At 42.5% G+C, this 23,217-nt stretch overlaps 1 protein-coding gene across 3 annotated transcripts in view; it reads left to right on the top strand.

Moving 5' to 3' along the window:
* The window catches only part of SEMA5A (semaphorin 5A), a 430,801-nt gene extending 418,940 nt beyond the window's left edge, over nt 1-11,861 (top strand). For 2 of the 3 annotated variants that reach the window (XM_033110202.1, XM_033110203.1), the window contains 3 exons: nt 126-173; nt 4,582-4,793; nt 7,196-11,861. In XM_033110202.1, coding sequence (XP_032966093.1) covers nt 126-173; nt 4,582-4,793; nt 7,196-7,315 — 380 coding nt within the window. In that variant the 3' untranslated portion in view covers nt 7,316-11,861. The remainder of the gene's footprint in view (nt 1-125; nt 174-4,581; nt 4,794-7,195) is intronic. The other variant, XR_004423500.1, reaches the window with a different exon arrangement.
* The last annotated feature ends 11,356 nt before the right edge of the window (nt 11,862-23,217 follow it).

Below are 23,217 nucleotides of genomic sequence, written 5' to 3'. Positions count from 1 at the left end.
TCAGGCTTTTGGAACTTTGACTCACATAAAACTCAGAATCGTTAGACGTCTTGTTAATGAATCATTAACGTGATCGATCTTCCCAACACCGTCTATGCGTTGTAACTGCGCGTTTGTTTTTCCAGAAGTGTCTGTGGCGAGATCCAGTAGCGTAGAAGAGAAAAGGTGTGGCGGTAAGTTCTGCCTGTAACTGCTTTCTAATTGATTTCTGATATTTTCCAGTCATTCCTCTTCCCGCGTTTCATATGATGTTTGTGCTGTTGGCCAGGGGAAAACAGCGTGGAGGGACTCCTGGATCCCAGACACCTTAGACGGGGGGCGCATGACAGCAAAGAGTCAATGTTTGACGTCTGGGTCAGTGGTTCTCAGGTGGGGTCGCTAGGGCAGCAGCATCGGCATTGGCTGGGGACAGGGCAGAAATGCAGATTCTTGGGCCCCACCTCGATCCACAGAATCAGAACCCCTTTGAGTGGGGCTCAGCACTCTGGTTTAACAAGCCTCTCAGGTGATTCTGGTGAATGCTAAGCTTTATGAACCAGTGCCCTTGATACCTTGATATTATATAGATACTAAATCTATAATTTAAGTTCTCATGAATAAAGCCGTATTCAAGAATTTTGCTTGGATTTATAATGCAAATTCATGGCAGCCAGCCTCAACTCTCCTGACTGCAGGAGTGACAAAATTGTAAGGGGGCATAAAGTTATACCTATATCTCTAGAGGGATTTTTCAAACTTCCCACAACCATTAATGACAAAAATCAATGTCCTCTGGGTCAAGTCTACGATAAATTTGGACTTCCCTGTCTGTGTCTATCTTGTCTGGACGAGAGGGGCTAACTGTCCATGGATCCAAACCCAGCCCCGTCCACCTTTGGTAATTGAAGCCGCAATCCGCACAAAGACAGTTAGCTGTGGTCATACGTGTAGCTTCATAGTCTGGTGACCTGTAAATAACCATCCCTCCCGTAATCCATCCACCAGGGGAGGCCCAGACAGCCCAGCCCGACGGGCTTCGGTCTCTGTTGATGTTCAGATGGAACCTGGGGCTTCTAGGCGTGTTTTATGAATGCATTTAGCGTTATTAACTGCACTGAATGAGAGTTCACTGTCTTTAATTCTTTCTGTTTAGTCAGCTGTCTCATGATCCATTCACTCAGTGACCTTTGCTGAACACTCATTCTGTGCCACTTTTGTGAGGCCATTGAGCTCACAGTGGGGACTCAAATAGCCCCAGCCCCTCAGGAACCAACAGTCATATCCTGAGAAGGGCATTGTCGGGTGCCCTTCCTGGGTCAGCTCAGTGAGTTCACAGACTGGCCGTCGCTAACTTGGGATCCGGTTGCAAGATGAATATACACCACTTCACATAAAATTAATCATAGCCAAAATATGGTTAGATCCATCACCATGTGCCAGACACTGTATCAAATGACAGCAGGGTCCTATTTGACCCTCACAAAGAGCACTCAGGTAGGTGCCAAAGTCCCCAGTTCTTTATGTGGCATCCTTGGGGATAGGGAAGTGTCTAGATGGCGGCACTCTGCGGGTTCTAGATGGGCCATATGGGGTACATACTGTGTATTACATAACACCCTGCGGGGTCTGGGGGCCACATTCCATAATCAGTCTCTTTAATGATTCTGCCATGAAATGTGGGCCAAGTGAATATGCTGATGCTTCTCCTGGCAGTTCTGGTTAGTTCTGCAGCAAATGGGTCAGGTCAGGTCAGGCTTTGCTGCTAGGTAAGTGATGAAAAATCCAGTGTCGGAGATTTTGCTTTTGGGAATTGTTAAAAAGGGGTATCGGCCATAGATTTTTATTCGTATTATGTAAACAGGGATTGCGGGGGTCAAAGAGGTGGGGTGCCTGACTGCAGTCACACAGGCTATCAGCAGTGGAGTGGATCGGATCCAGGCAGTGGGATCCCGGTGTGAGTGGTAAGCCCGGAGCACCACGGGGAAAGGGTCCGGGAGGATTGTCTGGGGGGCTGGAATCACAGCCGCCCTGGTCAGAAGACATTCTTAGACTGCACCCAGGGTCCAGGGTCGTCTGCTGCCCTCAGAGGCAGCAGAGGTACAGAGTGCAAAACCAATCAAAGTTTGCATAGGAACTCAGCCCATTGAGCAACTATCCCAGCTTTACTGACCAAAAATTATAGCAAAAAAAAAACCCCACAAACATACTCCAAGCAAAGAGCCACACTAAGCAAATTCAAAAGAAATTTAATAGGCACTATTTTTTCCCTATGCAGACAAATGTGAGTCTGTTGAAATTTTTCAACTTAGAGAGCTATATTTAGTTGCATGAGACACAAGGACTATGTAGTCGTCATAAAGATGTCAGTGGCCCCAGCTGTCCCCGGGCACCTGCAAGAATGATTCATTTGACTAATGGCAAAGTATCTGCGTATGGAGAACGTCATACATCTTCCACGTGTTATAATAAAATACGTTATCAGTGCAGCAGAAAGGACTTCTGTCCCTACCTGGCATTGACCCCGGGGAGTCCGAGCCCTAAAGTATTAAGAAGTGACAACCCACGTGAAATCGCTCTTGGTACCGGAGCAGCTTCAGTGTTCGAGTCAAGACCTGCAGTGGTCGCTGGAGGGACACCCTGGATGCTTTATCCAAGGGCCCAGCTTGGGAGCTGTCCAGCCCTGGAGGCTGCAGACAAAAACCAGGAAACGTCAGATTTACAAAATCCTTTCACTTTGTTAAACCATTGACCGAATAATCCAGACCCGAAGAACTGAGGTGCATGTTGGCAGTGGGTGATAACTGTGGAATGTTCTGGTAGTGGACCCCTGCGCTGGGGATTTCCTGTCTGTTTGGAGTCTCAGTGGGTAGGAGCGTGTTGTGCTCACAGAGAACCTAGGAGGAGGCAGCCTCTGTGACTGTCCTTCCGCCTGGGAAGGGGGTGCACCTCCCAGGGACACAGGGCCCCGGAACGCGGTGTCGGGAGCAGCAAAGGGGCCCAGCTTAGAGGGAGGAGTCAGGGATTAGGGACACCTGAGGGGTACTCAGCCTCTGCTGTGATGGCAGGTGAGGTGAAGGCAGCTCAGCTCCCTTGGGGAGGAGCCCGGTGGTTACGGTGCAAACGCCCCAGGCCCTGTGTGCGGGGACGGACCTGCAGGTCTCCTGTCCCCGAGAGCCCTGGGGCCTCGCTCTGCAGCCCTTCAGACTCGCCTGGAGTTGATGGTTCCCAGCACTTATCTCCAGTACTTCCATTTGGGACAGTGTTGATGGGTTGGTGTAGGGGCTAGAGCTGGGTGACACTGCGCTCTGTGGTAGCTGACACTGCGCTCTGTGGTAGCCAATGGAGGGGACATCCCGGGATAAGCCAGGTCGTCAGGATGTGCTCTGTGCCGGGAGGACACGTAGGACCAGTAACCCACAGGCAGCCTGTTAGCCACACGGGGCCACCACAGCACAAAAAGGTGGGTTGTGCTCTGCTTTCCCTAACTGTCCCTGAGCGAGCACCGTCAGCACTGCACAGATGGGGTCTTCATTCCTGGAAAGGCTTGAAACTTTAATTGTAGTGTTTGACCACCACACCAGGGATATGTGTTCTTTGACTGTTATTCCTCAGACATAAGGCCGGCCTTGCTTACGTTACCTTGATGTCACTCAAGCCAATCTGTGTTAGAGACATAAATCCACGTCTGCTCATTTGTTCAATGTTTTGTACTCATAACTCAAGGAAAATAACTCAAGATGCCATCAAGCGGAATAAAAATGTAGAAAGAGGGTTATTTCTTGACCATTAAAAGATCATATTTTATTCATTTGGCACAAATCCTTTATTTCTTTGGAGTAAATCATTTTTCTTTATAAGGTCTCCAAAATACGAAAAAAGTGAACCCAGGATAATATTTACACATGCACATATGCAGACACACACCTCGCACAGAAGTGTGCAGGGAACTTGGGGAAGGCACACCAGAAGCTGCTTCCAGCAGTTCCCTGTCGGAAAGCAAAAGGGCTTCTTATTCTTATATACCCTTTTGCACTTTCTAATGTTATACAATGTGTATATATTCATATTCAAAAAATATGAAAAACCTAAGAATTGTGTAAATAGAACACATTTTTACATAAAATGCAGTAGTAAAGGAGAGCAGACGGACAGCGTCTGGCTTTCAGGGTATCAGTGTTGGAAGCAGTATGTGCTTTCTCCCGTTGCGGGGTGTGCTACAGGCAGGCCCGCCCAGCCTGTAGGGAGCCTGGAAAACAGTGTTTCCTAGAAACCGCATTGACTGCTACACTTGAACTTGCCACACTGGAAATGGAAGAACATTGTTGTATAAGCCTTTAAATTAGAAACAAAACAAAACAAAACTTCTGCTAGTGCATTACGGTGATCTCCAAAAGACTGATTATAATGCGTTAAGATATACCGTGTTTTCCGCGGAGAAGTGTCTTGGTGGCCATGACATTTCGAAGGATGGTACTATGACTTTTTAAATTTTGAATGGATATGGGCTTGCCATTTCATCTTTCTCTTTGCACCAAGCCCACAGAGCTGTGGGGCCGCGTGCTCCTTCCCTGTGTAGCATCACGTTTGGTGCTGTCTCCCCAGAATTCAACATGTTCCACATGGTCGCCGTGGGGCTGAGCAGCTCCATCCTCGGCTGCCTCCTCACGCTCCTTGTCTACACCTACTGCCAGCGGTACCAGCAGCAGTCCCACGATGCCACTGTCATCCATCCCGTCGCGCCCGCCCCTCTCAACACCAGCATAACTAACCACATCAACAAACTGGACAAGTATGACTCGATGGAGGCCATCAAGGTAAGGGAAGGGCAGTGACCACTGCAGCCCGTTGTGCAGAGAAGGCAGGGGGGCCCTGGGGCTGTTGGCAGAGCGCATGGTGGTGCTTCAGGTGACAAGCTGGGGACAAGGGAATGGACACCCCTTACGAGGAACAGCCGTTCTAGTTTTGTGTTGCCTGTGAAAAGGTGGCACTTTGAATTGGGAATGTAGGTTAAAAGTAGGACATGAAAACAGCAACAGATAAAATATTGGAAAATATTAGGTTATTGGCCAGTGTCCAGCTCTGCCCCCACTGTGCGTCCTGCATCCAAAGGGGGGTGATGTCCAAGAGAAGAGCTCCAGGCCAGGGACCAGTACATGCTGGGCAGTGGTAATGAGGACCAGGGTTGGGCAAGCAAATACACAGGTCGATTTCAGGAAGCACCAGGATGGCATCCTTTGAAAATAGTTGTCATATTATTGTAAAGACTATGTTCAAATAGTTTTCAAGCACAATGAGGGTCCTTCAGCTTTGGTGATGTAAAGATGCTATGTGACTGGTGTATTTTGTTAATTTTCCCCAATGGGTGATTAATTCAATGTTTGACCCAGAAATTTAGAGTAAATGACCATTCTTCTTCTCGATCCCATAGAGAAGGGTTGGAGAGGGTATCAGCATTGAACCTGACAGATTTGGGTTCACAAATCACTTACCAGCCAGATAAAATTACTCATTAAGCCTCCGTTTCCTCCTCAATAAGTTGAAAATAATGAGTCAAATGAGATAATTTATATAAAGTGCCTTGAACAGTGCCTGGCAAAATAAATGTAGTTTTAATTTGAGGCATTTTGCATCATGGGTCAGAGTACAAGTTACTTTTTTGAGCCTCAGTTTCTTCATCTTTAAAATGGGTACTCCCTTATCATTGCTATGAGGTTTCAATGGACAACATACATGGGGCCCAGCACCCAGCAAACTGTAGCTGTTGTTCTTATTGTGTCTACACAAGAGGTCAGGGGTGTAGCTGGAAAAACATCAAGAGCCCTTGTTTACTGCACCTGACCTTCCCTACTGCCACATGAATGAAGGAAATACTCACGAGCTCAGTGACCTATATTTTGATATTCCTGTTAAGTTGGTAGTTCCCCTTAACATTCTTAGGACATATTTTGATGTGTTCTCTCTGCTCTGATGGTTTCTTTTAAAATTTTATTTCCTTCCAATGGGAGAATATAAAAGATCTTTAGCTGTTACAACATCAGGTGGTTGAAAGGTCTTATGTCTCGAGAGCCACAGTCCTCACTTGTTTCCTGCACCTCCCCCACCCGACATGAGGCATGCATTCTCCACCATTGAGACAGAGACAGAACCAATGACTTAGCCATGGACCCTGCTTCACCAAGATCCAGAGTCCAGCACCACCTTACACTGGTCAGGTGACAGCTGGGGAGTAAAGCACGAGGAATTAACGACCCCCTCACACTCTCTTAGAACTGAGCTTCCGAGTTTGAGGAGGAACATGGGCTCCTATGAGCAAGAACTTTCCAAATGACCCTCCAGAATCCAAGAACAGGGCTTCTCTAAACGTGCTTCCGACGCATCAGCTTATCTGTGGTCACTCTTAATACTTCTCGCATCTGAAGATAAATTAGCTGGTCTTCTGTTTGCACTTAAGGTCAAGTGCTCACTTAAGATGATCAGAAATATTACTGCTATGAGGGCAAAGTCTCTGGGGGCACTGACTGCTGCCTTGTCACTAATCAATCCTTCTAGAACTTTCTTCTGATACATTGCCCAGAAGAGTCCTGGACAGTTGCCTCTGTCTACCATCCTTCATCTTTATTTTGGTCCTCTCAGTATTTACCCTCCATCTAGGATAGTTCAGCTCTTTGAAAGTGCAGGTGACTTTAATCACTGTTAATTAGGAAGGACATCTGTGTCACAAGTGCCTGCAGTAGTCACGTTCTAATAAGTGCAGAAAAGGGAAAGAAAGTAGCTCCTTTGAAATTTCATGCATTTAATTAAATTTAAGTTCTGTCAAAAGGTCTTGGTAATGTACTTATCTATGGTAATCAGAAAGCTGCTTAAATATCTTCTCAGTTATGTGTGATAACATTCAAAGTGTTTGTTAATTTGAATTCACTGGAGTTTTAGGTTTCCTTGAGGTTTAGATTTAGGTTTTCTAATTCTTGGAAAATTCCTTCCTAAAATTCAAAAATAGACTGGAAAATATCAAAAACTGCCAGCCTTATTCTAGTTATGAGGCAAATCCTCAGTAAAGCAAGTAATGTGATGAGGCAGGTAAGTGAGGAAATACCTTTTCCAATAACAGAAACTTAGGAGAAAGCTCAAATTCAACATAATCATCCCCTATTTCTGTTCTCTTTCTGGAATAGTAAGTACTGTGCATCCTTAAATATTTTATTTTTATTTTTCACAGGCATTTAACAAAAACAACTTGATCCTAGAGGAAAGAAACAAATACTTCAACCCGCATCTCACTGGGAAGACTTACTCAAATGCTTACTTTACGGATCTTAATAATTATGATGAGTACTAATAACACGTATATTTTTGGCTTCTTGTTATCCCCTCATTCCTCAAAGCCTGTGCTCCATGACTGCCCATGTTTCCGAGACTTCAGAGATGAAGTTTGGATACATTTCAAGTGCATTTCAAGCCATGAGTGTCCCATTGCTGCCAAAAATAGACGTCCTTAAAAGCAACAAAAAGCTAAACATGACATCGTGAAATTCTGGTCTACAGTACTTGATCATTGTTCAATGAGCCATGGTGTAGAGTTGTTGTGCTTTTTTTTAATTTTTTTATGATGTTCAGTTCATTTTTCTAACAAATCAATTGTTCTCTTGAGCTTTTTAACAAATAAACCACCTACATTGGAAGGAGTCTTTAGAAATAGGAACCTTTTCTTGCTCTTGAGCAAAAATCTTCATGATGTTTTAATTCAAGGAAATAGTTGCTTTTTATGAGAGCCCAGCCCCGCCCCTACCCCCCCCACACATACACACACCAGGAGTGCTTAGGTCCATAGTATTATTAAAATGAAAAATATCAATATGGCAATATAGTGACTCACTGTGGATCTCCTATATTCCCAATCTGGATAATACTGTGGAAATCTTGGAAGCAACTTGTGTTTTTGGATATGGACTAATTCTTGCCTGAGGAAGCCCAGGATTCGACCTGGCTTGCACCTGCAGAGGCGATGGTAGATGGTCTCCACACTTGGTCTTGATGCAGTTATTGTGTTACCGCTGGGAGAGGTGAACAGGAAGAACAGAGGCACAGACACAACGAGGGGGGAAAGTGTTCTGCAGGATTGCTGTGAAACTAGCCTTATTCTGACTTCTGAATTTCATGGCATTCCAGGGAGCTCCTGGCCACGTGGTTGGCCCAGAAGCCCACCTGTCTGGTCCATAGTAATGCCCTGAAGAGCCGGTGTGTACAATAACCACTTGTTCCACATTTGAATGGACTCTACACCTCTCTCCTACAAAAAATAATCTTGAACATTCATGATGCCAATGAAGAAAGTATTGAAAGTACTGAATCTCTCTGACAGAACTAATGTATGGTGATCAGCCCCTAACAAGTGCATTAATGAGGTGTAAACTCGCTTTCTGCTACCTGTCGTACATAATGAACTGCTCCCCAAGTACCAAGCTGTCATCGCTGCCTCTGGGTCAGGTGAGGAGGAGATGTTTAGCTCTGATGCCTTTGGTTTTTAATCTCAGTGTTGCCTTCCCATCCACTCAGTCCCACGGCTCCCTGCATGGAGGTAACAGCATTTCAAGATAGACCTTGAGAAATCAGGGTACCTAGAAATAAGGTTTTTAATGACCCTTGTGATTCTGAGCTTTTATCATTGATAAACATTTCAGAGCATTAGAATTCTGTTCATAGTGGTCCCAGTAGGGAAAAAAAAAAGGCTAAATTACTCACCCACAACTAATACATAACATATGGCAGTTGGTTGAATAATTATTGAAAGTAGGGACAAGATTGAAAGTGTTCATCTCATGCCTTTGGGCATTGCGATAAATATCCTGGGTGGACATTGAAACGTGTTTTTATTGACCAATGAACCTTTAGATCTGGGAAAATATATAGTAATGGGCATTGAGGGACACAAACTTATTAGCATACAAGTGTTTTTACTCTATCCAATTTAAAGAAACAATTTCATAAAGTGTTGGGTAATCTTATGTTTAGGAATGTTGCGCTCAAAATATTCTCATATTCCCAAATTTGCAGAAATGACTCTGTGAAAATTAAAATTAAATGGTATGTGGGCTCTGGAAGCCTGATGGATTTCCAGGGAATGGTGTTCCAGGTCTTTGCAGCAGGGACTTCAGGTTGAGCATCGGCATTGCTTGTCTTCTGTGGAGGGTCACACTGTGTCCATGTGAAATCCACATTCAGGAGATGCAGTGTCATCAAATGGTTTCCAAGTTGTTCTTGGATTACATTTTCACTGGATGCTCCAGCCTGTCTCATCACTTTCCCATAAGAAAAATGTCCTTACTATGTAGCACGTTTTAGCTGTTTTTTGAATCCCTTCCCCCAATATTTTCTAAGCTTAAAAGGTCATTCCATTTCCCCTAGGAAAGAGGATACTGATATTTCAAAACACATCACTTGGACGTCATGAGAAATGCTTTCTAAATGATATCAAAGCTGGTCTTGAATCAGTCTTAGCCAATCAGTGGGGGAAATACCCTCCTCCCACAAGAGAATTTTCATGTTGTTGATTACATAAATCTTTGCAATTATCACTGCAAAGAAATTCCCTCTTTTTTGTTCCCTGACACTCTATTGAAAGGAAAATCATTCTGGCCTCCTCTCTCTTTCTGTCTGTCTCCTCTCTCTCTCTCTCTCATCAGATTCCAGTTGGTTTAGAATAGCATTAGCTGTAATCTCAGTATTTTCATCAGCTATGCACTGACTGGTTTTCCATCCCTGCATCTCTGTTGCTCACGTGTCTCTGCTTCACTCACGTCCACATCTCTCATTACTGAAAGAGCCCCCGCAGTGGGCTTTCCCAAGATGCCCACTCTTCACTGGGACGTCGTGCTTCACACAACAGCTCTCCTTCAGGCCAGGATGTTTGGGACTCCTGCCAAAATGTTCTGGGAATACTTGTCACATTTTTCATTTTGGTGTGATTTTTCATTCTCTTTTCTCTTTTACTATAAGAAGCACAATTAGAAATTAATACTTTTATGCTGCACCAAGCAATTTAATCCTACTAAAGGACCCTATGTTAAATGACATTAATAACAGGTTAATTTTTAGGGTTGTTTCTGGATACCGTAGAAGTTTGGCTGGTTTTCATTAGGAAACTGGCTTTAGCCTCACATTTAAATTCTTTGGAAGTGGTTCCCAGTGTTGATCAGCGTCCTTTCTCTAGACTAGTCACCATCTATCGACACTGCAGTGCACCAACATTTTACAGGAAGGAGAACACAGAATTTCTAAAATGATTATTCTATACTCCTTTTCTTAAGAACTTGTGTTAAAGATGCATCATACATATTTTTTGGAGCAGATGGATCAAAGTTTTATTCAATGGCCATATGTTATATTACCAAAATTTGCTACATGTTTTAAAAGCATCAGAAAGGGAGACCTGTTCTCTTTTGAAATTATGGTTCACTCTGCAAAGGGAATTAGAGCATCATCAAAACCAAATTCAGAGCCTGACCCAGTGTACCGTTCCCAGTGAAAGCTATCTCACATAATATTGCTGAAAGATCCTATTAGTTCAGCCGTAAAAAGCAGTGAGGCTCCTTGCTCATGACCAGGGCACAACCAATTCTCATTCAAGCAAACATGTTTGACTTTGTTGGCACGATGAGGGTAACTAGCCAAGGGCACTATCAGACCTGAAAGGAGAAAAGGAGAGATAGACACCGGTTGTGCGGCATCTCTCGCTAACAATTTTATTGGGCTAGGAATAAAATCCATTCCACTATATTTAGTCAGAAATATGAGGCCAGTGTTTCAAACATGATCCTGTTCTTTCTCAACTTGTTGGCAATTTAATGCCAAATAGTCCAAATATTAGATGATTGGAAGTTCAAATGGTAGTTCAAATGGTTCGCATGTTAAATAAATACAAGCTGGAAACAAAATCTGGAGTTTGGAAAATCCAAACTCTTCTGTCATGTCACTAAGAAGAAAGCAAGCATTATTAGCCACCTCTGTAAGTCCAGATAGTTTAATTTCCTATAAAATGTTGCCAGTGCCTTGCTTAAGATGATGATTTATCGTTTCATCTGGATGTTATCGGTTCCAATTCAAAGCAGAGGATTGATTGGCTCTTCTTTGAAGAAAATCCTTCTCGTAGGCCTCTCTGAACTCAGGAATAGAAAAGGACTAAGAAGCACATCAATTTCAGATGTGATTTTCATCCCCACTGGGGCTGTGAAGTTGCAGTAGGTGCAGTGGTGAGTTCTGAATTAAGGTGAACTCAGCCTCACCTTCCAGAAACTGGCATCGCTTTAATGTCACATCCTCCAGAAAACACCTTAGCATTTGCTCTGTGGTAGGAATATCAGTGTGATGCCTTTTTATTACTGTGCCCCGTCAGGCAAGTCTACAGATAGAGGAAAATCAGACACGGGCTAGTGATGGCTGCCACAGATAAGGTGAATGGAACAAGAATGTTGCCTGCTTTTGTTTTCTATAATCAATGTGAAAACTGCTTCGCAAATTAACAAAGTTGTCACTCTTGATTTAGGTTAAGAAAGTTAGCAGTGTTTTCTCTGCTGAAATTGATGGTTTTTCGCCTGTACCATGACTATTGGGCAAAATCAAACTTGAATTTCTACACTTTGAAAGAAAGCACAGTATGAACCTTTCACCAAGCAGCTATATTCACCTCCAACGTTCTTACTGCCATCAGCTAAGAAAATGCACAAACTTGGTCCAATGTAGGATTCTTCAAAAGTGTGTAACAAAATGTATGTTCTGCCACTTGACGTGACTTTTGAAAATGCTATGAAATGTTAAATGCCTCATTCTGTGTTAATTTGCTGTTGCTCTTTTATGATACAAAAATAAACTTACCTGGGATTGTTTCATTGTTCTCATTGAACCTTCTCCAAATCCAACTTCAGCCCTTTGTAAACTTGCAAAAAGTTACTGACCTTAAAATTAATTTTTAAGAGGCCACATATATTAATCATAATGGAGCTTTTTCAGAATGAGCTAGCATTGCCTCCTCTTCATATGAGAGAGAATGGAGCTTTGGTTGTCCTATTCAAATGCCTCTGGATTGTGTAGTACTTCCTGACAGGTCCATCGGGTGCACCACATGTTTTTTCAGTCCTTACATTCAATTTTCAAGATTTCATTCAAAACTTTGTTGTTAGAAATGTGAAATGTGAATTTCCAGTGGTCTTCACTTTTGTCTTTTTTTTGTTCATTAATTCACTTCACTGGTTGTAAATGCTCCCTTGAGAGCTGTCCAGGTGGTTTAAAGACACCTGACAGACATAGTTTTCAAAGCTCGGTTTAAGACACCTGGTGTGGCAGCCCAGGAGGGGAGCTCCTTATCTGCGGCACTGGGTCACTTGTGGAAGTTCAGGAAGGGAGGGGTGGGCAGGGCTTACCCAGCCAATCAGCAGAGACCAACTCACACAAGCTCCCAGCCTCAAGTCTGAAGAAAACAAGCATATTTATAAGGTAAACTGAGCTGTTGTGACAGAAGTGAAACTGCTGTGCTTGGTCACTGCTCTTGGTGAATTGACAATCTCGATACGCCAAACCTCTTCATCCTTTTTGAAACAATAACTTCGTGAAGAATGATCCTAAGTGCTGCTAACAGTGCAACAATCTTCCCTTCATAGCAACCTCCTCTTCAGCTCTAACTGGGACAAGATAAGAGAATCTCGATTATGTACAGTATAAATTGTATTATATTTTTTGTACTTACGTTTTATGTAAATAGTTTGTCTCATTCAACCGTATGTGAGCATTGAAATAAATCCTACCATTTAGGAAACAAGTTAGTAGCATTTTTCTTTGCATAACCTCAAAGTCCCCTGTGTCCCCAGATGTGCTAAGGCACAGTCGCTACTTGAAGGAGAGCATTTCAGCAAAGTGAGACTGGATGACCTCCTGGGTAAGCCCCATAACACACGCCTGTTTGTTCTTCATATCCCAAAGCCTCTTGAGTGGCAGGCAAGACAGGACCAACCAGCTTCTTGATTCTGTGAAGTAGTAAAGAATTTTTAGAAAAGTCTATGGACAATAGGAAATGTGTGACATGGAAAGCCAACTGGGTTTTTAATTTACAAGGAGTTGGTATCAGATATTGTTGACTATTGATCTGTTAAGCTTTACTACACTCCCTTCAGTGCACCATATTCCATTCTTCTTTGCATAAAACAAGTTTTTTCTAGAATGAACCACTGATTATCTGTTGGCATGAACACAGCTGGAAGATACCTGGCCCAGGAAAACTACACTATTGAGTGAGAGCCATATTCAGTATTCACGACCCCGTTGAATATCTTTCTCTCAATCTCTCTCTCTCTCTCTCTCTCTCTCTCTCTATATATATATATATATATATATATATATATATATATATATATATATACACGAGGTGCCATAAAAATGTATATACATGACTTGCATTCATCTTTTGTTATCGATATATATTCAGTATTACAATTTTAATACAGTTTTTTCCTTTCCTAAAATGTGTATACACTTTTTGGCACCCTCTGCATATATAAACATGTATATAATAAGTCCATTTAATATGGAGGCTAAAAATCAAAGTAAAATTACATAAAAATATAAACTAGTGAAGCATGTTATAATGATTAATTTTTTTAAACCACTACTAATAAACCATTAATTTGTTAATTCTGTATTTGCCCAGATGACCCAGGCTGACTACTCTCTTAAAAGACTTTTTGCCTATTGAAAGAGTCCCAGAAAAATAACTTCCTACAGCTTCTTGGGGATGTCAGTTCCCCACACTGAGCAGGCTGACAATCCAGGAGATTCTTAGCTCTGGCTGTATAGTAGTACATTTTTGGAGAGTTTATTTTTTAATAAAATAACACCCAAACGCCACCCCAGATGAATTCGATTTGGATTTTGAGTATCTGTGTTCTATGAAATAGTACAATTTTAAAGTATTCTATGAAAAACCTACATATTAGCTGGTAGTTTACAAAGTGAGTGGAATACATAAGGGTTGTACCACAATTTCCTTTCTTGTGATTTTTTTCCCTGACCCTTTGTATTTACAGACATATTCTAATACTTGCACATTGCACATGGATCCAACTCCTTTTTATAATCTTCATAGGGACTTAAAAATAAAATTGAAATATGACTTAAAATACCTTTCTGGGCCTGTTTGAAATATATAATGTAAATCTCTATTTAAAGTGTCTCCTTGAACCCAGCTTGTGAAGTATAACAAAAATGACTGAATGTATTGACTGCATAACTGTAGATATTTAATGTAAGAAGAACTTGTCCTTAAAATAATATCCAAAACAGTATTATTTTTCTGGAATTGTACTTGGTTTATACATGGTTTATTTCTTTAAAGTGGTTTGTTTATCAAATCACACAGAAAATGAGGTCTAAAATGGCTTTTCTCTCATCAATCAGCTTGGCATATGTTTTCCTTGGACGCATTTGAAGCTCTCACCTCACCCCTGTAATCACAGCCAGAACCAGAACTGAAAGCAACAAGATCATATTTGATAAACATTTGATAGCTCTGGGTGGTGCAGAGCTCTTAAACCTAGCTACTAAAAGCCTAACAGAGGAAATAAAATAAATAACCCTTTGTAAAATGATTCCTCATACAATATGTAGGAACTGTAAGAGTTCACCCCTAGTTTGAAAAATTGTTAATATCTTAAAAATGAGTCTTAGCACACAACACAGACAGAATTTTGCTAAACTATGTTTTTTCAATCCTAAGGTGTGTGGGCTTGACATTATTAGGTATTTGTGATGGCCTTTTCCAGAGGGTCAGTTGTTCGTCACAGTGGTGGTTTCATGGGCCATCTTTCCCTAGAAAGTTAGAAGTAGTGAAGACAGCCATACTTTAGTGCTGTGCCAATGCCTGTCCATGCTTTTCTTACTCTTCAGTTTCCTACCGCTCTTTCACTTCAGAATTATTATGTCACTTCCTTTTTCCTGCTAATAGATGCAGTTACAGGATCTCTGTGCCCACTTCTGAGACCATGCGCCCCCTAGAGTCCCAGGGCTCACCTTTCCCTAAGAAAAGAATTTAGTGGTGGCAGCAACATGGCGCCAGGAAAATCATTCTCAGGAAGACCAAACATTCAGAGGGGAGATTCACATGCACACACTCACAGGTAAGCACGGCAGCTGGAAAGTCTCCGTTCTGAATCTACAAGGTTCTCCCGTTTGCTGAAGGGACAAAGGGAGCACACACTCACACAAATGAACAGAACAACTGCAAGGAACTCCATTCTGAATTTGAACACATTTTCCATGGGTTTCCAGTCATTTCAACTCAACTCATTGTGACACATGCATTTTTTGGCACATACTCAGGATAGGTCCCATTTTTAAAGATTCTGAAGCTTATATGTTGGAGGGCCTTTGAAAGAAAAGGAATACAAAATAGTTACACTATAAAATCAAGTATGAAAATAAATAGATTGAGAAAACAAATTACTACAAACTTCAAATTTAAAAATCCTGATAGAAACTGCATACCTAATTCAAGAAAAATAACGGAACACTGTGTTAATGAACTGCCAGACACACATCTATAATACTTCCTCCCATGTTTCTTGTTTGCATACACTTTGACTCATATGGTAACATTTTTATAATATCTTTGTCTACTCTAAGAAGAGAAAATAATTGTTAATCAAGATTGATTTATCTATCAATTACACCTTGTTATGTATAAAATTTTAGGATTTTTGTCAAGTTTTGGAATGCTTCTATCAACTCCATTTATGTATAAGCTGAGAGATTAGGGTAAGTACCTACACAGACCAGCTTATGGATCTGTTTCCAAAGTTTTCTCCTCTACTGCTCACAGACTCCGAGGGCTGTGCACTGCAGGACAGCCCCTCTAAGACTGCTTCACGGCCACACGTGGCTGACATGACAGAGGTCGAGTGCTCCCATATCTCCAATAAATCCTACAATAACATCATTCTACATGAAGGTGACTGTGAATCACATACACACATTGCTTTAAGCCCAAATCGAATGTCTTCTGCTCTTCGGTTTCCCCATACAACTTCTGAGAAATGCCCCAGCCACTCCAACATCACCTACTCGAAACGGAAATGTGATGGAGAGGGAATCAGAAAGGAGTGTTCATTGCACTTGAATCATTGACTTGACCTCATTTCAAAAAAAAAACAGGGCCGTATGCAGAGTGCAGGCCCCTAAAGCATGTGACGTCCCACGTCTGTACTGCTAGGAATGGTGTTTGTGCTGGATAACGGGCAGCAGACTTGACTGAGACAGCTGTGCTTTGGGTTCCCTTTCCAAGGACCTGGAAACCCTAATGACACAGCGGCAGTATTGGGCAGGGATCTAACGGGCTCTGCCATTACTGGCTGGTGACCCTGGGGCTGTTCGCTTCTCTCTGCCTCAGTTTCTCATCTGTAAGTGTAGATAATAAAAGCATCTATATTGTAAAGTTATTTTGACATTTCATGGGGTTAATGCAAACAATGCATGTAACAAAAGTCCTAGCCACGTACAAAGTGCTCCACAAAAAAGGTGCTATTATTACTTTTATTATAAATGAAAGATAATGTGAATAATATTTAAATAATCAGTATTGTATTAAACACTCCTTGTGGCAACTGAAATGCTGTAGAAGAAAAAAAAAATCCCACAGCATTTGTAGAGGGAGCATGTCCTTTCAAAACAAGTGATATCATAACAGACGTGTCTATTACGAGGAAACCATGAGTCAAGTTGACCAGCTGCATATTTGGGGAATTGCTTAAGCAAGTCACAATGCTGTTATAGAGGTGCCGATGGGAAAGGAAATGTTTAGATTCTTGATTGCTTATCCTGTGGAATACAGAGCAACCTGTCAGAGCAAAGCTATTTCTTCTCCGCATGTTATGATGGGAGGATTTGCTCCAACATGTAATAGTCTTACAGCTCTCAGGAAGAAAAGCCTTCTGCACATCTAAGGTAATATTCTTAATATTAAGCTGTATCATTAAACAAAGAGTGTGAGGTACTTTCATTTTTTCATTAATTATGGAAAAGATAGATTTTCTGTGGTCAGTAGTCAAGGTTACTAATTAACTTTGGGTTCTCTGATTTTGATATCATCAGAAAAATAAAAGAGGTTTTTTATAAAGAGTCACTTTGAGTGTTTTGGTTGTTCCTAATCTATTTTTCTTTTGTCAAAAGAGATGATGATGGAAATCCCTAAGGGGTAAAAAGGATGAAAATCCAACCTCTGAACTTCCCCACAGAAAATAGAGACCAAGGTCATCGTGACACCATGCTCGGTAATGGGACAGGAGAAGCTGCCAATGGAAGCATGTCGTGGCCAGGATAGATGGTTCCTTGTTTGATCTTTCAGTTTAATTTTTCACAGCTTCATATTTTTTAAAGTTTTATAGAAATTAGGATTGGGAAAACTTGTAAAATATACCAACATTCAGAGAGCGTGGTTACCTGGAATTTCCCCCAAAGTGTCTTCCTGGTTGGAGGGAGCAGCAGGTAAGAGGTGATATATGGAAAAGGAAAGTCAGCTGGAAGGGAAAGGTGCAAGCGTGATTCACAGTGGGACTCTAAGACCATGTGGTAGGGTGTTACTCGCACACACTAACGGAAGTACAAAGTAGCCTTTGCCAAAGTCTGGTGTTTGAGAGCAGTAGAAGGAGAAAATGTCTTACAAGACAAAAATAAATGTAAACATGTATTTTTGGCTATTGTGATTCAGTCCAAAGGAGAGCCACCAACCAAAGAATCAAAAGTCTAGAAATTTGCGGCAAAAACACGTGGCAGCTCAATGTGTTGAAGACAGACCCAGCGTGATGACCCAGCTTCGAGCAGCAGAGCCGGTTGCCAATCTAGTCCACAGCGTCCAATGGTAGGTCCTTTGACAAATGACCAGAAGCTGGGAGATGAGATTCCTTTAAAAAGATGGTGATGTGCCCATCACACCTGGTGGTGGGAGATAAGAATAGCAATGCAGGTAAAAGTCCCAATCTTATCCTGTGCCTAGAAAGGGGGCCTGAAACAAAAACAAAAACATGTAAAGGGTAATACTTTTGAAATAACTTAGCTTGCATTTCTTCTCCCAGTTATCCCATTGTTGTTATTTTTCTTGTCACCTATCCCGTTTGAACGTAGACTGGCTGTCAGTCCCATTGCTCCAGCCAAGGTGTGTGCAAGCAGAAAGAGTCCAGTGGAAGTTGGGTCTTCCTGGTGCCCAGGGTGACAGAGGTCCCTGTATTCTCTCCTGATATGAAAGTAAAAGAGGCCTGAGTATTCTGGGCCTGAGGTGATGAGAAATGAGATGACCCCCAAGTAGGGGACAAGACAAGCCAGCACAGAGACTCTGAGAGTCCCCGCACTCATGACAGCTGCCGTGTGGCTGGATCAGCAGGGAGAGGTTGTGAAGGAGAGAAGGGAACGGGGTACGTTAGCCTCGAACTCGTATCAGTGTCGGTGGGAACAGAGGCCACCACCCAGGTAAACAAGTGACTCTTGTATGTAACTATTCCTTGTGTGTATATGCTTTTGAAGGGTTTGAAGGAGAAGTTTTGGGGAGTCTCAGCCTTGGGTGAGGTGGGGTGGCTGGCATTGTTAGCAGCAGGGGGTGGGAAGCAAGGAAGCTGACACAGGGGTGGGTCTGACCTATGCTAACACTGAGACCTTGGTGGGGTGAGGCTACCAGGCCCTGCTCTTGAAAGAGCGCTTTTTCACAAGAGACCTGTTAGTCTTGAGAGAAATTAAACACAATTGGTATGGTAGTGAGGAGTGACACGGGCTGGGGAGAATGCTGTCTTCACTTCTGTGAGGGACCCCGAGCTCTCTGTCCCCTGAGAGCTGGGTGTCTTGGGAACAAGGGACAGCACCCTTGGCCAGCACACTGGCTTTCTCACAGGGGTGTGTTGAATGAAAGCAACTCCAAGTAGGTGAAGAGGAAGAAGTTACTGAGAGGGGGAGGGAAGTGGACGCAGGTGAGAATAGGGGGCCCCTTCCTGTGTGTGGTTGTGGCACAGCCTGGGGCTCTTGGTGTCCTGGGAGGCATGGGACAGCAGGGCTGGGGTACATGAGGGGCAGGGGGGGTGAGAAGTGGGGAGCCTGCTCATGTCCCTCAGCAGTGTGAGCACCTCTCTCCACCCCACCTGCTGCCTACCGCTCTCAGGATGCGAACCAGACAATGCTCACCTGTGGCCTGGATGTGAGCGTAAAGGTGCCTGAGTGAACTGGGCTCCCAGGGGAACGGCACACATCACCACCTGCAGTTTGTGGTGTGAATGGGGGTGAACTGTCCTCGGGCAAGAACACACTTCCCGTGTAGGGAGGGGACCTGAGAGGCCCTGGATAAAGCCAGTGCTTGAGGGAAGTGACTGGGTTGCTAAGGGCGGGATGAGAAGTACCTTAAGGCATTTTAAGAGGTTTAACAATTGTCCGCAGCAAGAAGTGATCTTCGTTCATCAAGCAATGCCCAAATTAAGTGCTTTTCTCTTTTCTTCTTTTTCTTCTCATTCACCCAAGTTTTCTTATCTTCACAAAATGGAGGCCACTCGCCAAATCATCTTTACTGGGGAGGGACCGGCACCCACTTGGATAAACAGAGTTTTGCAAAAATCAACCCTTTCACAGCAGCGGACTCTAAATACGAATCCACTCTTTTGGTGGGAACAGCTTCATAGGAAAATGCCTTGCTGGAAATTCAAATCTCTATCTAACATTGTGTGAAAACAAGACTTTGTGAAACTGAAGTGACCTTATGATTCGTTTCCGGTCAGCAGCCCCACTCTGCTGAGTGGTGCTCTGGGCTGCAGGAGGAGTCGTGTGGTGGGAGGGGCTAAGTGGCCCTGCACAGCTCAGGGGACAGTGGAGGCGCCTGGCCTCCAGGTTGTGATGTGAAACAGTTGTGGGCGATCGGAGACGAGGAAATGCCTGAGACACGGGAACAACTGACCACTCACCCAAAAAAGGCAGGAAGTGAGCAGACGAGGGGCAGAGGTTGAAAATCAGTAGTCGTATCTTTTAGGCAACGCAGAGTATCAGTCAGCGAAAGGAAGTGTGAATGCTGGTGCGGAGCTGCAGTGAGCCTGGTAAAGAGAAGAGTTTGACAGAAACAGATCATTTCTGTGGAGAGAGGTGACAGGGAAGGAGAGAAGCTAGAAGGATCAGGAGGAGCCCCCAATGACGGGCCTGGGGTACTTTTGTCGGAAAACAAAACAACTCTTACTCCTGTGGACAAGTGGCTTTAATTTCTTTGTGTTATAAGTTGTGGGGTTCCTTTCCTTTAAAACAATTATGTGAAACACAAACATGCAGAACAGCTAAGGGTGGAGCTCGGATGGCGGAGCATGGGAAGGATCCCCTTTTCCTGATGTTGCCCCCTAGAGAGGGGCTGCTGGTACCAGTCTCAGCCTCCAAATCAAACTGCAGCTTCCGGAAGAATGAGCACCCTGGAAGACGTCACTGGGAAGTGACAGTCCTTTCATAGACCCAGAAGCAGTACACACAGTACAACTGGGTGAAGCAGGTTTTGTAATCATAGAGCGAGAACGAGGAGAGATAATGGGTGTGTTGAGAGAATGAAAGGCACGGAGGGCAGAGGCTGGAGATTTTGTTGCGGATGGATCCTCTATTGTTGGCAGTCAGCAAATGTCACATTGCTAAACCTGGAGATCGGGGTGTAGGGATGAGCTCTTAGTGCTTAGAAAATAGCCAAGCATCTTATTTACCTTAAAACCCATCACTGTTACCTTCGCGATTTAGTCAGGTTATTTCCTGGAAGCTTTTCAGAAAACAAGTTTCACCAGTGTAATAAAATCAAAATGCTACTTAGGTAACAATAAACTGTATTGTTGAACCATATAAGAAGTTTGGGAGCTTGGGAAGGCCATCCTTTGAGAAACAATGGGATGGTACCTAACACAGTTGAAAATGCCTTTTGAATCTATTTCTAGTAACCGGAGGGGTGATAGTTCACCCACCTTGTCAAATTTAGTGTGGATAATGGAAAGGCAAAGATTAGATGTTTGGAAACAATGGAGAGGAAGGGATTTAAGAGAAAAAACAAATGCAGGCATGCCTCAGTCCTGTATCCATAGGGCCGTAAGTGGGCATTGCTGTTTACAGAATTTTGACAGCCTGAAGCCAAAAGCAAGTAAGCATATGTGACTCACAAATGGATTCATTAGACAGAATATTGTCAATTTGTGTCTTGTTTCAGAAGACAGATGTATTTGCTACATTACAGTGGATTCTCCATTTAATAATTTGATATGTTTTGAGGAGAAAAGCTATTTTTCTTGGTAAAGCTGGTCTGCATTGCTCTTCTATTATCTGTAAGGTACTGTGACCCGGGAATACTAAGTTCCCTATTTCTATGCTGCCCACTCAGCATGTACTCAAATTGTCTCTAAGGAAATAAAATACATTTACAAAAAAAGTTGCAATGCATAAGGCTTTACCATCCAGAAATTTCTCCCATAAATACCTAGTATCCCTTAAACTAAATGTTTTGTTAAAACAGAGGTTGTAAAAATTCAAATTGAGATGGTAGACATCCTTGCAGAGAAGTGGGGGGTGCAAGGAACCAGGGATGCCTGCCAAGGATGGTATTATTTTGTGCTGGAAGAACTAGAACTGAACTTCCTGTGTAGGGTCAAGAACTGGGAAGTCAGTCTCATCCCTGACATGAGATTCGCTTCTTAGCAATCCCATGCCTATGTGGGAACTAACTCTGAACTGTGGTTGGAAAAGAGTAGCCCCCAAGACAGAAGAACCCAGAGCCTGTGTAATGTCCAAAAATCTAAAGAGAAATGAAGGTGTAAAGGTAGCCTACAGTGATAAAATCTGTTCGTACCCAGCCTGACAAATTTAAAAGCTAATCTTGAAATTGTCAAGGCAATCTAAATAACAGAATTGATCATCAGTCTATATAGGAATAAAATAAAATTCAATATTAAACAACACCATCTTGCCATTTTCGGCATCCATTAAGGTAATACCAAGCATTCAAAGAAGCAAGAAAACATGGCACAAACATTTGTATGTAAAATTCACAGCAGCTTTGTTCATAGTAGCAAAACAGTGAAAACAGCCCAAATGTCCAACAAATAGGGAATATAACCAAATTGTGTTATAGTATGCCCGTAAATGGCTCAGTAATGGGAAGAAATAAAATACCGATACATTAATACACTGACAGCGTAGATGAATCTCAGAAACATTATACTAAGTAAAACAGGCCAGACACACATACACAAAACACATCACATGATTCTCGTTCCATTGATGTGAAATTCTCGAAAAGGCAAAATCATAGTGACAGAAAGCAGATTTGGGGTTGCCTGGGGCTGAGGATTGAGGAAGCATATTCTCTACAAGGGATCTAGAGGGAAATTTTGGGGGTGATTAAAATGACTGTTATGGTTATATTACTGTATATATTTATCAAGAACGATCAAAGTTTACCCTTTAATTTTATTTTGTGTTATTTATACATTTCAATAATGTTGATGCAAAAAAAATAAATAAATAGTCTAAAACTGATAGAATGTTGTGGATTGGGGAGAGACAAATGTAAAACTCTGTCCCTGTAAGGGCTCCATAACTGGGGGCAAAGTGTGTCTCCCCAAAACAGCTACCACATAAGGGAAGAAAAGAAGGTAAGGACATAAGGGAACATCCCTCCCTGAGAGAGACTCAGATACTGCCATCAGTTAATGATCATTTGGGTTATTTCTAGTTTGGGGCTATTTCAAATATACACAACTATGTACAAAGAAAAGAGAGATTTAGAAAATCCATCCAAATTCTAAATAAAACCCTGTAATCACTAAAAAAAGTACTCAAAAGTAGCGTGAATGGTAAATTAAATATTACTGATGGGAAGACAGTAATTAGAAGGTAGAGCTGAGGAAACAAAGCAAAATGAATCACAGATGTGAAGTACAAGAATAGAAGTTAAGAGTCATGAGAAAAAGAATAAGAAGATTAATACACACCAAAGGCTGAAAATGAGACTGGCCTGTTTTTAGAGATATTCACCTTAGTTTTGATTCATCTTTATTTTGTTCACAATTGTGTCTTTACCCAATCTGAACTTAAAGGAAAGACTTCCGAAATGGCCTTAGATAATATATTTCTTTTCTAATGCCTCTTAAAGACATTTTTGATTTATTCACAGCTGGATTGTTTAAATCCTCCCCTGACATTTCCCACCGTGCTATTTTTATC

This window comes from Rhinolophus ferrumequinum, chromosome 7 (genome assembly GCF_004115265.2).
Source record: "Rhinolophus ferrumequinum isolate MPI-CBG mRhiFer1 chromosome 7, mRhiFer1_v1.p, whole genome shotgun sequence".
Lineage (NCBI taxonomy): Eukaryota > Metazoa > Chordata > Mammalia > Chiroptera > Rhinolophidae > Rhinolophus > Rhinolophus ferrumequinum.
This window is presented reverse-complemented; position numbering and strand designations above follow the sequence as displayed.